Source organism: Hippocampus comes, unplaced genomic scaffold, assembly GCF_001891065.2.
Source record: "Hippocampus comes isolate QL1 unplaced genomic scaffold, H_comes_QL1_v1.1 scaffold72, whole genome shotgun sequence".
In the NCBI taxonomy this organism is placed as follows: Eukaryota; Metazoa; Chordata; class Actinopteri; order Syngnathiformes; family Syngnathidae; genus Hippocampus; species Hippocampus comes.
This window is the reverse complement of record NW_017806030.1, coordinates 1,010,407-1,025,697: the sequence shown is the minus strand read 5'-3', so window position 1 is coordinate 1,025,697 and position 15,291 is coordinate 1,010,407. Positions and strand designations below refer to the sequence as shown.

The window sequence follows — 15,291 nt, the reverse complement described above, 5'->3', positions numbered from 1 at the left end:
ACGCACACATATTGTCTCATTCTCATAACTGACCATAAGAGTTATTATTAATATCATTTATCTTCAGAGAAGCAATTTCCGGTTGGGCGCTCTACTTGAACATCTCGTAGCTGCTTAGTGTACCGTATCAGTAAGGCCAAGCGCATTTTTCGGCAGCGGCATTATTATTGCTTGTTGGGTCATGGGCATACTGCATAATATGTCCACACGGGGGCGCTACAAGAATAGAAACATCGGACCCTTGTGAGTTGAACTGTCAACTGTCTTGAATAAATCTCAACAGGGAGTTTCTTTGAAGATGACGTCCTATTTGCACACACCGTCTCACTTGCATCTACTACGTCAACATGACATCCAATGCAACCGGCTGTCGGCGTAACGGTGAGAAATTTGCTAGACAAACCGCGAGAACATGCAATTAATCACTGTAATGACTTTCTGCTCAAGCATTGGGAGGGCATTGACACTGGGAACAATTAATGTGTATAATTAAGTCTGTTTGAAACGAAGATCGTAGGCCTTTACATATTCAACTGGTCTGGTTAACATTTAGTAGAAGCTATTTTAAAAAGAAAACACAGCAGAAGTGTTTATGTAATGTAGAGAGAGAGAGAGAGAGAGAGAAAAAAATCGAAACCAAGACACTTTGCTGCAAGTCGACAATGCTAACCACCTTTTTTTTGTTTGTTTGTTTTTCTCACATGACTGCATGTGTTCGTCTAGTGCTAACTGCCGTTTACCCTCGCGAGCCCCCATTGTCTTTTCAGCTGCTTTCATTGCTTCAGGCACTGTAATTGCTATGTATGGAAGTAGATTTTGCAGACAACAACACTTTTCAGATGTTATTAATGATTTTTTTTTTTTTTTTTTTTGCTGTGAAGCCATAGCAACTGAGGCTCTCCTGCCTCCGATGTAGTTTATAGAATGTCTACCTTCAAACCACAGCATTATACTGTATTGCCTGAATGCACGCTCACTTCGTCATCTCGTCATTCAGGGGACGTGAAAACACACGCACGCACACACACACACACACACACACACACACACACACACACACACACACACACACACACACACACACACACACACTCAGTCTCTCTCTCAGCCTGTTTTTTTTTTTTTTTTTAATACGACGGGGAGTCGGCTATCTGCAGGCTCGCATCGATTATCCTCGGATTAACCCTGCTTCCATGAGAAATAAAACACCTCTCTCTCTCATTTCTTCTATCTACTACTGTATCTGAACTGCTAATCCTCACTAGAGTCGCGGGCCTGCTGAAGGCTATCCCAGCCGTCTTCAGGCAGGGTAGTGGGTACACCCTGAAATGGTTGGCAGCCAATCGCAGGACACACCGAGAGAATGAATGACCTTTTGCACTCACAATCACACAAAGGGACAATTTGGAGTGTCCAATTAACTTACTATGCATGTTTTTGGAATGGTTGAGGAGTACCTGGAGAAACCCATGCAGGCACGGAACCAACATGCAAACTCTACTACCCAGGAGGCCACAGCCTGGATTCGAATACCCAATGCGTGCATTCACTGGACTGAAAATATAAAGAGCTGCACTTTTTATTCATCCTTTTGACTCATCTGCAACACAATCATCTTCACTGACTCAGTCCTTCGATCAGCGGACAATAGCTGGATGAGTCTTACTGCTGCCACAGCTTGAGTTCAATGTGTCTTGAGTTTTACGTTTGCTGCCTTTCTCACGACCCCGAGGGAGAAAGGCGGCCTTGTCCTGTTCCCATCTGCAGCGTCACAATTGCTTCACCCCGTTTGACTCACAGTCAGACAGCACTGGTTACCTCCCGTGTGGTGTCTTATTATCATTTATTGCCCATTACAGTATATGTTTTTCAAAGTATATTGATATCTACAGATGTGTCATTCATATATTTTACTTTAGAGAATTCGCAATGTAATAAATGTAGATACAGATACAATAGAACCAAGAGGAATATGTACCTTTTTTTTTCCTTGTATATGATTGAGTTTATGCATCTATGCAAGAAACAGTAAACGGTTATGCCACAACATTCATGAGTAAAAGTGTAGCGTGGTGGTGCGGCGTACAAAATAAAAACAAAAAACCCCCACCAAGTTATGAAAATGCACAGGCATTGTGTTATATTACTTTATTCATCTTTTGTACAATGTAATTACAATACAAATATGTAGGTTTAAATACAAAAAAAAAATCTGAAAATAAAGATTAAAAATAAACTCCTGTTTTCTGTTACGTCACTAAACTAGTTTGACAATCAAGTTCATGAGGTCGTTGAGTTTGCTTTGTTGCAATTACCCTACATATAATTTTGAGGTTGTGTAAACAAGTGCAGTGAAAGAATATATTTTCAGCGAACGATAAAATAGGATCTTGTTTCGTATATTTGGATTTGTTGGGTGGGGGAATAATAAGATTTGTCAGAAAACAAAGCACCTGATAATTGGGAACTTTCTCATTCTGAAAAGATTTCTTTTGACGAGGCAGCCTATCAAATAGCATCACTGCCTCATTGAAAAAATGCTTTATAAATTAATCTTACCAAAACAAGCACGGAACATCGCCAGTGACTCTTCATACAATTGAATTCCCACTGATTTAGCGCACCTAAAAAAAAGTCCTCCATGAAAAATAGATCTTCACGGTGCCAAACTTTTTCCAAGACTTGATGACCTAAACTGGCGTTTTGAGTTTCTACATAAAAGGAGTCTCGCGTATTTGGTTAAGCTTACTGATCAAACTGTAAATATGGAATGAGCTAGTTGTAAAAATAAACACCGAAAACGATTCTTTGCAATGCAGGTTTGAGCAGAGTTGAGGAGCAAGATTTGCAGACGGAGGCGGCAAGACGCTCCGTTTTGCGGGCAAGGCGACAAAAGTGTCTTTTGTCCTCAAGATTTTCACACACTCTTGTCCTCTCTTATCTCGTCGTCATCTCATATTCGTTCCTTTATCCTTCTCCATGTCATGCTTTTAATTCAACCGTGTTGCTCTGTTCTCTCAGCTTGTCGCTAAGCCTTCCTCTGGGCTCCTCCTCTCTTCTTTTTACCGCTATCCGTTTTGACACATTCCTGTCCTCATCGGCCCCGCCGATTTTCTTTTTCGAAGCAGCGCAACGGACTGATGTGGTGAACACAATCGATGCAGGATTTGATTCCTGTCCACCCTGTAATTGAAGACAGTCAATATGGGAAGGTAGTGCATCATATTCGTCATCCTTGAGTATTTCGGAAAAGGTGGATGGCGACTGTGAAGTGTCTGTGTTGGATATTCTGCAGTGCCTTGGAACATTTGAGCTCCAGAAATGTCCCAACAGCGATAAAGTGAAGTTCTATTGATTTGTCTGGAAAAAAAGCAAAAGCATCGAGCCACTATCTACACTTGCGAGGTGACACGTGATACGTTTCATCCATGGGTATTTGATTCCTATAACATGCCCGGACTCACATATTTTTGCCCAATTAAATAGATGACCGACCTACGTGGTCCTGTTTGTTTCACGAGTCTTTCTTAAGAGTTCAACAAAAATAAATATATGGGATAAAAAATATTTGAAGGAAACACTTCAACAATTTGAGGAAGTCAATCTAACTTGTCAACATAAAAAATAAAAAAAGTATAATAAATACAATCATTTTGGCAATACATCATTACTACTGAACAGTGAGTCCTCTTAGGTAGTGGCTATAAAAAGTCTACACACCCCTGTTCAAATGCCAGGTTTTTGTGATGTAAAAATGAGACCAAGATAAAGAATTTTTTTTCCACCATTAATGTGATCTCTAACCTGAACTACTCCATAGAAAAAAAATCCGTCAGAGGGGAATAATGAACAACTAAGACAATGTGGTTGGAGAAGTGTGCGCACGCCCCTATAACTGGGCACGTGTTTTGTTTCAACCACATTATCTCACTCATTTTTTTTTTTACTTCCCCTCTTGAAAAGTTTTTTTGTTTAATTGGGTTGTCTCGAGAGGTCATGGGTCATATCAATGGTTGAAAAAGTTTTGTAGGGCTGTGTAGACATTTTATATCCACTGTACGTCCAATCACTTCTCACAACTCCACCATTAAGAAGAACATTCGTCAAACCAAGAATTATTTCCATTCCTCACAAGGAATTCCTCCCCACAACAAATACTGCCAAAATCAGTCAATGGGATTGGAATGCATCTGTGTCACCTTTGAAAGAAAGCAACCACTGAGCGCGTCGCTGAGTGACAAGGTCAGTGTGTCAAGGGACTTGCAGCCGGGAAAGAAAGTAAAACCGGAGTGCAGACATGAAAGCGGGAAAGAGGCGGACAGGAGGTGATGTGGCAGGATTTAGATCATCACATCAAGATGTGGATAGCTCCCAGTGGCAGCCCCAGCACAATCTGCACAGCTCTCACTGGAGCCTCAAGAAAGTAACATCATTATGGTGTAGATATTCCATTAGAGAGCTTTTATGGGATGCTAGGCTGCCGCAATGTTTCAGGACCTGCATATACCATTCAAATCAGGGATGCTTGAATTACCACCGAGCGTTCTTCTTTTTGTGAGTGCAGGGCTTGCAGCGCGCCGCCACTTTGCTCCTCATCTTAGAGCTCGATCTCAAAAGTCTTCTGCAGGTTGTTCGAAAATGGGTTGGCTGCCGCTGCTGGACTTTTGCTTCCGGGTGCCTGAGCCGCTGGTTTGGTGTTGGTGCTCTCAAGGGCCGCCCACTTGGCCTCAAAACGCTCGTCGTCTTGGGAATTACTGGTCACGGGAGCAGTCAGCTGGCTGCCTTCTGGCGGCCAGCTACTAGTGCCGCCGCTGTTAGAGTTGCCATTGTGAAGGGCTGCCGAGGCGCCGCTGTGCATCGGGAGCCCGTTCATGGCTGTTGAAAGAGGAGGGGTGGCGGGGAATGGTGTGGAAAACCCCCCAGAGGGCACTCCTGAGTAAGGGTGGTGAGTGACGCCTTTAGACCCTCCGACTCCGGCGCCAATGGCACCTCCAGTGCCAGATGAGCCAGTGGCCGTGCAGAAGACATTGGCCACCATTTGCGACGGCGTGATTCCCACGACGGGTACGCTGACATTTGGGTAGGTCATACTGCTCGCCAAGCCTGGCATGTAGGTTTGCATGGGAACAAAAGCCGGTTGCACGGGCTGGCTGGCGAACATCCCAACAGGAGCTGAAGGAGCGTCGAAGGCCAAAGGAAAGGGCTGCAAAATGCTTGGGAGGGAGCCTCGGGGCCCCGGGAGTGAGGGCTGGATCATCGGGGCTCCTGACATACTTGGACCAGACATGGTGGGAATGGACATTGAAGGCAAAGACATTGGGGGGCTTGAAATTGGAGGGCCAGGTATGAGGGGAACCGACGATATGGACATCGGTGGAAGGGGCATCGGTGCCTGAGCTGAGATAGCAGAGGGGCCTGCGATGAGCGGTTTAGACATGGTACCCAGCGACATGGAAAGAGTGGACACCGGGGCCAGACTTGTGATCTGCTGACTCGATACAGACGGTGGCCCAGGAATGGTGGGGATGATGGTGGGAGCCGGCGGGGGTGTCTGTTGGGACATGACTGCCTTCGAGACTTCTTCCAGCCATCTTTCCGCCTCGGAAGGTGTACGTTTATGCCCACTCTGCATCACCGCGGACACTGGAGGAGGAGGAGAGGGGCGAGGAGGATCTGGTTGAACCCAAGAAGACGTCGCTAAAGGGATTTATGGCATTTATGAAAGTTAATGAGCCAGAAATCGATTATCGGTATTGCATAATTGAATACGCCGCTTGTTACCTTGCATCGGCGCTGGGGGAGGAGGCAGGACCGGAAGCACGACGCAGTTCGGCTGACCACTTGCAGTTGGGCAAGGGTTGGAGAAAGGGTCCTCGGATGGCTTCGTGAAGGAGGTGTTGATCTGGCTACACAGGTCATTAATGTCTCCCTCACCAGACAAACTCATGTCCACCTCTAGTACTAGTAAGAAAGGACCACATAAAAGGGAAGCGGGAGGATGAAAATAAGGTACAGTATGGGAGCGAGAAAACGGGAGATGAGGAGTCTCGCCACCTCTTCAACAAAAACACGACCGTATTTTCCACACTAAAAGGCGCACTGGATTATGAGGCGCACCTTCAATGAACGGCCTATTTTGTAATTTTTTTTCATACATTGGGCATTATAAGACGCAATCCACAATGCATCCACTAGATGGAGCTACGCTCAAGGAAACATCAACAGAACGATCAGATGTCAGTAAAACTTAAGTTTGAAGCTGCGTTGTCAGCATGTCTCGAGCAAGGAGCCATTTTGGAGTCGAATTATTACCGTAATGACCAGACACAAGGCGCATCGGATTTTAAGGCGAGCTGTGAGCTTTTAAGAAAATGGAAGGCTTTTAGGTGCGCCTTTTAGTGCGGAAAATACGGCATTGGTTTTCGTTGAGATTGCGATTTTACATTCAAATGTTTTTTTTTCCCTGCATGGACTACAGTCATAATAAGATGCAATGTGAAATCAATTTCCCCCCGTGGAGGACATTTTAGTAGGCTGTCGTTTTGCAATCAGGATTGGCTAAGGCGAAGCTATAAACACGAGGCAGATCTTCGCGCCAGCTCCTGTTTTTAGCCGCAAGAACGTTTCAACTCACCAGAGTTCTTGGCTTCGAAGTCGGTCTTGCGTTGCAGTGTGGATGGCAGGTCGTTGAGGCGAAGTGACAGCTGTCTCTTAAAGGGAGAGTTCTTCTGACTCAGAGCTGGAAATCCCCGGAATGAGCCTTGACGCACCAGTTGCTCGATGGGTGCATGGCGGCGGGGGATGGCATGGGGCCCGCCGGGTTCTGCTGCGCCCTCGGGTGGGGAGGCAGTACCGGGTGGGAGGGCTGCATGAACAGAGGGCTGGTCTGGAGGAACGAGAGTCGAGTCATGGACAAAACACAGGCTATTACCACGCCATCAGACACACCTCAGTAGGTCTAATTTGATGAAACATGAGCGGGGGGGGATCATTCTCAGTGTGATGCATTGCTGTCGCAAGCCGCAACAAACACACATTGCCACTCTGTCAATTAAGACTGCACATTTAAATCTCTGTTGGTGCTGCAACAGTTTGTGCCATTAGGGGTCCCGGAAAGTAAGTCACTCGCATGATTTTTTTTGCATAAGGTTTTTACACCAAGCCACCCATTTTATTTATTTAAAAAAAAAAAAAGTGATCAAAATTCTTCTTCAATCAAATTCCAAAATGTGCCACGACCTCACCTTTGTTCTTTTCCGGCAACTTGTCATCTCGTTCACTACCGCTGCCGTGTTGACTGCAGGCAGAGTTGGCGCGGAAGGAACCCTCGCGTACGAAGGACGTGCGGGTGGCGTCAAAAGATGCCGTCACGCCACACTCCTTCTCTCTCCGCTGTTTCCTCTCCAAACAGGCGGCAAAGGCGCAGCCCACCGCGTGGCTCAGTCTCTCCCCCTAACGCAGCAGAAAGAAAAATATCTTAAAAACTTTAAACGATCCCAGATGTGTTGTCTGATCGTTCGATTTCACCCGGCGCGATTCAAGCGAGTCATACTTTGACATGCGATACAATTGACACTATTAAGATCAGATAAATTTATAATCATCCCACTTAGATCTTATGTTGGGTTGTTTAAAAAATAAGGCCAATCCTCGAGCTCCGTATGGTCCTTTGGGAGGATGCAGAATTGAAGGAAAATGTTTTTGTTTTTTTTTCTGGGTGTGTTTCTTCTTGACTTATCCCTTCCAAACACACAACTGCATGTTCAATGTCGTCTTTTTTTTCCAATTTTTTTTTATCTTTGTTGAATTAACTTGTGCCCCGCTGCTGTCAATTCACGCTATTGACAGATTTCAAGCAGCTAACAGCGGCCTGCTGACTTCCACTTGGACTGTAGGTGGAGTGTACCAACTTAGAGCTAGAGTAAAGATAATTACAGCGACATAGAAGCACCATCCGTTATTTTTTTCTTCCCTTCACTGTAAACCCGAATAAGTTAGCAGAACTAAAAAAAAGTGAGGCAATAAAAATCATATTTTTTGAGTTGGTGAACTCAAAATTTCGAGTTCTCTGAACTTCAATGTTTTGCGTATATCCAACTTATATTTTTTAATATAGTTACTCAAAAACTTACAGTTACAGCAACTCAATTATTCTTTGTTACTTACTTATAAATTAATTTTCAAAACTTAATTTATTAAGTTAACAGAACTAAATTTTATTTTTTTTTTAATTCTATTAACTTAATAAAGTTAAGATTTGTAAAGCATAATAACAGACAAAATCTTTGAAGGGGCTTCAAAAATTGAAAGACTCATTGTAGTATAAATTCAGACAAGGAGAAAGACAAAGAAGCTTGCGGCGGCCCCCCTCACCGAGTCTTTGAGAGCCATGAAGCAGTGGCACATCCAACGTCTGGTGGTGCCATCTCTGCAGATGTAGGAGAATGCCTTGTCGTAGTTTCGATCCGGGGCACAGAAGGAAACTTTCTCTATGGTCTGGTCCACAATCAGGTCCTGGAAGAATGAAGACAACATTTTGACATCTTACATGTGCAGTTGGTACATTTCTGGCAGAAGTGAAAACGGACAGTAACTACTAGAATGGAATACTGAGTCTGCAACATACTGTACGAACAACACATTTCTTTCCATAGACATCACTTTGGCCAAAATGGGCTGAGAGTCAAGGCCAATGGAGTGCTGAGTAAAGGGATCCGATCCCGAAACCACCACTCTTTCCGAGCCGTAAAAAGCCTTTTCAGTTCTACCTATAAAAGTCGGTAAAAGATTGTTGACACTTTCAATCTCTGGGATGTTTGCTTCACTCGCCTTTCCTTGGATGAAAAGTTTATTCAGCCTGCATCGGTGTCGACAGAGGAGACTTGGAGGGGGGTATCGCTTTCTTCGTGTATATTTAGGGGCCCCGAGCTCCCCCGCTTTGACACTTCAAAAACAAAAAAAGGGAAGCGCAACACAAGAGCCGAGAGGCAGATGAAAGGGACGAAGGAAGACAGAGGGGGGACTCACGCATGCATCCCGTTTGGCCTCAGAAAACAAAGAAAGGAGTGGATGAGGAGAGAGAGAGAAAAAGAGGGTGAATGAAAACCAGAGAAGACAAAAAGTGGATAAAGAGGAGAAAGAATAACGGGCCATTCAATGCGGCCTGTGAGTGAATGCGGGGGGGCCGCGAGTACCGAGGTGAAAGGCAGTGCAGAGCAGAGTGTCTTCTTTGATGTCTGCTTTTGATTCACTGTGCAACAATCACCTCCTATTAATAGGACACACCTCAGTCAAGTGCAGGGAAAGGCCAATCGAGCTACTGACTGACGTAGACAAGGTTTCGTGTGTGTGTGTGTGTGTGTGTGTGTGTGTGTGTGTGTACATGTGAGACCTAACAGCAAGGGAAAAACACAGCATGGTGATGTGACTTCGTCTCCTCTCGCTACAAGAAAGAATTTAAACTTCGGTTTCTGGTGGCGCATCACTGAAGGTCATGTGGCGCCAATACAGACACGCAGTGCCATTCGGAGTCTGTGTTTCACCACTTTATCATTGACTGAGACTGACACCGAGAGGAAAGGTCATGAAGAGCCATGGGGCAGACAAAGAAGCGGGATATCATAATATAGGCCCCCACCATGCGACGTCACATTTGTGCGCCTCGCGCAGCCTGGGGGGGGTAAGCGGCCGAGTAAGATCGAGGTCAAGATGCAAAACAGTCATTTGCACAGTTATATTTTAGACTTCCATTGCCAGCTGTTGAACATATATGGATTAGAGGATAAAGAGGAGAAAAAGAGGTGGTATTTTGAAGCCGTGCCTGGGGGCGTTGTTGGGAGTTGTGACCTTAAGCGTGAATGTATTTGTGTGCAGTCTTCTTACAATGTGAAAAGAAGGAGCGTACAGCGTTTCTCCATTGAACGCTCGTCTTTATTCTCTGCAGCGCTTTAATGCGTTCGACTTTGAAAAGAGTCCCCGGTGAATTGCACTCACACAGGGAGGCCTCTCAGTCACCAGACATTCCTCAAGTGCAATTTTATGTCTCAGCCTCTCCTCCTGCGAAATACCTTTGGCAAGCCGCTTGGACCAAGACGAGCACGGAATGGGAGAGAATATTTTAATTTAACGCCGCACTTCTCCTTTCAGTGGGTACATCTGCGCAATCAATTGGATTGCAACGCGAGAGCAGTAATTCGGCCTTGGCAAAGTTATTCATGCTTCGTTTGAATGACAGTCAAAAAGGTGAAAAATGCTCGTTTTCTCTCGATGTCAACGTGTAACGTCGAAGAACATTGCATAAGAGCTCATACGTTTTCTCTGTCTTGTACAGGACGATGTGTGCATGGTACTTGTATGCTGTCACGCAGAGCTTCAAAGTATACAAACACAATATTCGACATGAAAAGATACCTCGCTGACACAGTCGATCCATAGTGAGCGTTAGTATCGTTGTAAAGGTGAACTTTACAGTTCAGTTGACCAAATAAAGACTGATTTTTATGCGATGCAGGTTTTCCTCACTCACGCGTGTTTGTGACATGTGCGCGACTGTAATGTCATGTTGGTTTTCTTTGTCATTAAAAAAAAAAAAAGTACAAGAAAATAGATACAGGTAAAACGTTTAAGTCAAAAACATGCTTACCTTTGTTTTATCATCCACCACCCTGAGTCCATCAGCTGAAACCCACAATACTGCCTTCACTGTCTTTTTCCCACTCTGCAAGGACCAAAAAAAAACAAAAAAAAGGAAGAGAATGAATGCTGCATCAGAAAGCTGACTAATTTACACGTCTCACTTCACCGGATGAATGAACTCATTCTAGCAGTGATGTCATCAAAAGCTATTGTTTGAATGTCTTGCCATACTAATGGTGTAAAGTTACAAGATCAAGGTCATCTTTATTGTCAAATATGTTTTATGTATGACATGCAGCATAGATGAAATTTCTTTCTTCTCAATCCTCAGTGCAAACATGCAATGTTGTGGGAGGAGAGAACAGGGCCATCCAAAACTGGAGACACAAAATGATTTTTTATAACACACGGGCCAACTCAGCCTATATGTTGTACCTTAAAGTACTTCATGAAATAAAATTAAAAAAAAAACACGTCTGCTGAATTGTGATTGTAGGAGTCAGAGAAACAGAATGAAAAACAATTTGTCTTTGAACCATTGTGTCGCAAGCCTCGAAGCTGGAGTCGTTGCATAATCCCACAGAGAGAAAGCCAACAGAATAATAGACAGGACACAATTTATGGTAGCAGGAGTTAAAGTGGGAGCTAAATGAGGTGGGTGAGGGATTTATTAATAAGTGGAGACTTTCGAGAGTGTGCATTTCAAACACACGGCAATGTTTCCCTGGTTGTGTATCAGCAAAACTAAACTAGAAATACACGACATGACCGAGAGTATTGAATGAGTTTGTGCACTTATGAGTACACGTCATGTACTCACAATTTTAAGCTTTTTCACCGCCTCCTCGCACACATGCATCCCTCGAGACTCCTCCACCTCCACCAAGCCCAGGTACTGCAGATCAAAGGATGCATGTTATTTTTATTTTTTTTAAAACCATTTCATTGATTTCAACGACTTGTTTTCACAATGGCACTGATCATTGAGGGAGAAGACAAAGATGAAACAGAAACGATAAGCGCGACCATCCGACCCATTCAAAGCGTTTCTATAGGTGCCGTATTGTGTTGTAATGATGACGGGACAGAAAAGGAAGCAGGATTGCAGGAAACGGAGGAAAATAGACTGACCGACAGATGGATCCGTAGACATCTCTTTAACAGATGTATATGCATTGAGTTAACATTTCAAACTATTCAAAAAAAAAAAAGCAAAAAAAAAAACTGCAATTTATCATCCGGAAAATACGGTAATCTTGTCTGGACCGCAGTCTTCATACGGAAGAATCTTTTCTGCTTTTTCACACAATATTAATGTCTAATCTGCAGTAAATAACATACATGCATAGATTTGTGATGTTAGTGATGAATAACCGTCGAGCTGAGTGCCACAGGTATAACGGAATGCAAAAAATCGGGGCTCGCGGAGGCTTACCCGTACAGAGAAGTTGCATTTGCCCTTGCGTACAGCCTCCTCGTCTGCCTGCCACTGATGCGGTCTGCTGGCCTCGGGTACATAGGTGGGCTTCTTCCTTCTCAGGCTCTGACGAAGCTTGTTCATCTCCGGGGTCACGTGCTCCCTGGTACTGTTGACGTAGAGACGGAAGCTCGTTTATCTTCAGGTTAAAGCAGGCATTAAATGGAATATTTTTCATTTGCATGGAAGAGAAAATGAAAACTGAATGGAAGAAATATGATTACCTCTACTACCTTAGTATAGTGCAGGATATTTTGTAATATTTAATTTTTTTGCGGCTCCAGACATATTTGTTTTTTGTTTCTTTGGCCCAATATGGCTCTTTCACCATTTTGGGTTGCCGGCCCCTGGTCTAGTGGGTGGAATGAACAGCAAAGCACCTAAATGTTCTCATCATTCAGACTGCGCACACCTTAATCCACACAAACATTAGTCTATAAACCCCGTTGTGTCTGTGCCGTCTAATCAGAGCGTTCGGCCGCTCTGCTGTGTACAGTGATGCTAATTTGCCTGCGCACTGAAACATGACACCATTGAAAACGCTTTTAAAGGATAATTACTGTTTTCATTCCCCCGCAGTACATTTGCCACAGGCGAGGGTCTGGGGTTCACCGGAAACATCTGAGAGTCTCTCGCCAAAAGCGGAACTATAATAGTCCTTTGCAGCATCAGAGTTGCGGTATTTATGCAAATTGTTTATGCAAATTGTTTGCATTATAACACAGCAGTACAGTCACATCACACACAGTACAGTTTGCTCCAGGTGTCCGGCACAAACTTTTAAGACTCGCCAGGATAAAAAGTGAATCAATTTACAATAATCAGTTAGTCATTGAGAAGCTCAACATTGCCATTTATCCATCCAGACAGTAACTTCCATTATCTTGTATCTCGAATTCAAAGGACTAAAGAGACTAACTTTCATGTTTTCTTACCGTCCGATTGCCCCCGAAATTGGCATACTGGCTGCAACAGGGCGTATAATCGCACATCCTCGACACTGATGACATATAATGTCCATCGAGAAAGCGTAAAATCTGGAGACTGATAAGAAGAGAAAGCTCCCTCTGCTACACACGTGGGTCAGGGTGCGCAGTCACATACAGTATATATATCTGCACACTCGACGCATCACTTCTAATAATCACTCCTGCAGCAGTGGTAATGACTGGCGTGCCGGAAGCGTGCGTAAATTTACACTCCTCCTCACCTCACAGGCGTGTGTGTAATGTGGATTAGTGATACGCGGCGGCTGTAAAACAGCTTGAGTGGCATTACTCATTCCTGGCCCGTGAGACGTGTGCTCAGTGCCAAGAATGGACACGCGCAGACATGCACACCTTCAACGTGCACACATGCCGTAGCTTGTGCCATTCATTTCTGGGAACAGTACCAAGCGCCCGCGTGTGTTCAAGTAATGTGAAACAGAAGGGAGGCGCTAGTTGGGAAGATCGCACGCAAGTGCTCCCATATTGGGCCAGTGGGAGAGAATAAGTTCAGGAACTAAAACACATACACACGCGTGCGCATGGGTGTATACACACACACACACACACACACACACACACACACACACACACACACACACACGAAGATAACAGCCAAAGTTTTTCGTTTTCAGCGTCTATTAACAACATATTTAGGATACCAAAATTGCTTAAAAAAAAAAAAAAGGTAGGACATTAGTTAGACAGTACAGTTCCACGGCAGTTAACTCATTCGCTCCCAAAGACGTTTTTAAACGTCTTTTCAGACTTGGTCCAGAATTGGCTGGTACTGAATGAGTTAAAGAAGCTCACATTCATTTTTTCCGAGCATCACGTTGCAAAATGACAAACGGCGCTGTAGTAAGCAGTAAGAGAGAGTCGCCGGAGACCCATCGGGGCGGAGACACGACTGAGCCCGCCAACATGGAAACACTTTCCATAGTTGTGACCTCACCCTGTCAACGACAACCATATGCACGACTTTTTGAAGCAGCGAAAGATCGGACATTGAAGCATGAATCAATGAAAAGGTCCAAATGAAGACCATTGTGGTCATAAAGCCATCAGCACCTCGGAGTAGACTACACAAACCAGTGGCGTGAGCCCAAAAGAAAAAAAAAAAAAAGCAATTTCCTCTCCAAACATCTGCAATACATTAGTCCGCACTACTTAAACAGAGATGTGATATTTTGGAGAATCTAAAGTCTCTTTGGCCCAAGCTGACCACTCACAGACCTCGCAACAGCCCAAAAACAACAACCCCAAAAGCACGAGACGACATATAGAAAGATGAATTGGAAATCTTATTCTTGTTCCACCCGTTTTGTGGTCCTGTGCAGCAGCAGCAGGAGATCATTCCAGTTGACAAGCATGACAACCACGACTGAGGAGCACATTTGGTGGAAATTGAATTGATTTCTTCTCACGGTCAGGATACATGGTACTTGCCTATAGATGTGTGTGTATCTTTTTTTTTTTTTAAAGTGGCGGGGGACGGGGGGTATAATCTGTGCTAAGACAGCATGACCTCATGTCTTCCCAGCTGTGTTTAGTGATCACGAGATGGGAATTGGATTGATATCTTTGGCTGGACTCCCCTCTCTCTCCCTCTCTTGCTCTCTCTCTCGCAAACACACCCACACACACCCACCCACTGCATTTCTCCACAATCCAGATGTTTTCTGTTCAACAGCAGCTCCAAAATCTTGGTAAAATGAATCATTCTCCGCCCTCACTTTTCTTCTAAACCACATGGTGGTGGAACCAACCTTATTCGAGAAGCAAGAAGAAGGAGACACATGCACTCTGTGTCTCTGTGTCAATTGGTGTGTGCGTGTTAAATTGAGAATGCCTCTGAATCAAACCACAGAAAATTTTTCAGGTTACGCAAAAGTCAAAATCAAATTCAGATGAAATCTGTCGCGGCCCGGTGGTCGAGTGGTTAGCGCGTCGACCTACCAGTGCAGAGGTGCAGTGTTCGATTCCAGCTCCGGCCTTCCTCTGTGGAGTTTGCACGTTCTCCCCGTGCCTGCGTGGGTTTTCTCCGGGTACTCCGGTTTCCTCCCACATTCCAAAAACATGCATGGCAGGTTGATTGAACACTCTAAAATTGTCTCGAGGTGTGAGTGTGAGCGTGGATGGTTGTTCGTCTGTGTGTGCCCTGCGAGTGGCTGGGGACCGGGTTAGGGTGGT

At 44.5% G+C, this 15,291-nt stretch overlaps 1 protein-coding gene across 5 annotated transcripts in view; it reads right to left on the bottom strand.

The window, feature by feature from the left end:
- Positions 1-2,133: 2,133 nt before the first annotated feature.
- numbl (NUMB like endocytic adaptor protein) overlaps positions 2,134-15,291 on the bottom strand; it is a 32,235-nt gene continuing 19,077 nt past the window's right edge. For 3 of the 5 annotated variants that reach the window (XM_019892796.1, XM_019892799.1, XM_019892800.1), the window contains 8 exons: positions 12,071-12,221; positions 11,456-11,530; positions 10,643-10,717; positions 8,374-8,514; positions 7,245-7,452; positions 6,635-6,886; positions 5,782-5,961; positions 2,134-5,697 (listed from right to left, as the gene is read on the bottom strand). In XM_019892796.1, the coding sequence (XP_019748355.1) occupies positions 4,598-5,697; positions 5,782-5,961; positions 6,635-6,886; positions 7,245-7,452; positions 8,374-8,514; positions 10,643-10,717; positions 11,456-11,530; positions 12,071-12,221 (2,182 nt within the window). In that variant the 3' untranslated portion in view covers positions 2,134-4,597. Of the gene's footprint in view, positions 5,698-5,781; positions 5,962-6,634; positions 6,887-7,244; positions 7,453-8,373; positions 8,515-10,642; positions 10,718-11,455; positions 11,531-12,070; positions 12,222-13,047; positions 13,595-15,291 lie in introns of those variants that run through there. The other 2 variants (XM_019892798.1, XM_019892797.1) reach the window with 2 other exon arrangements.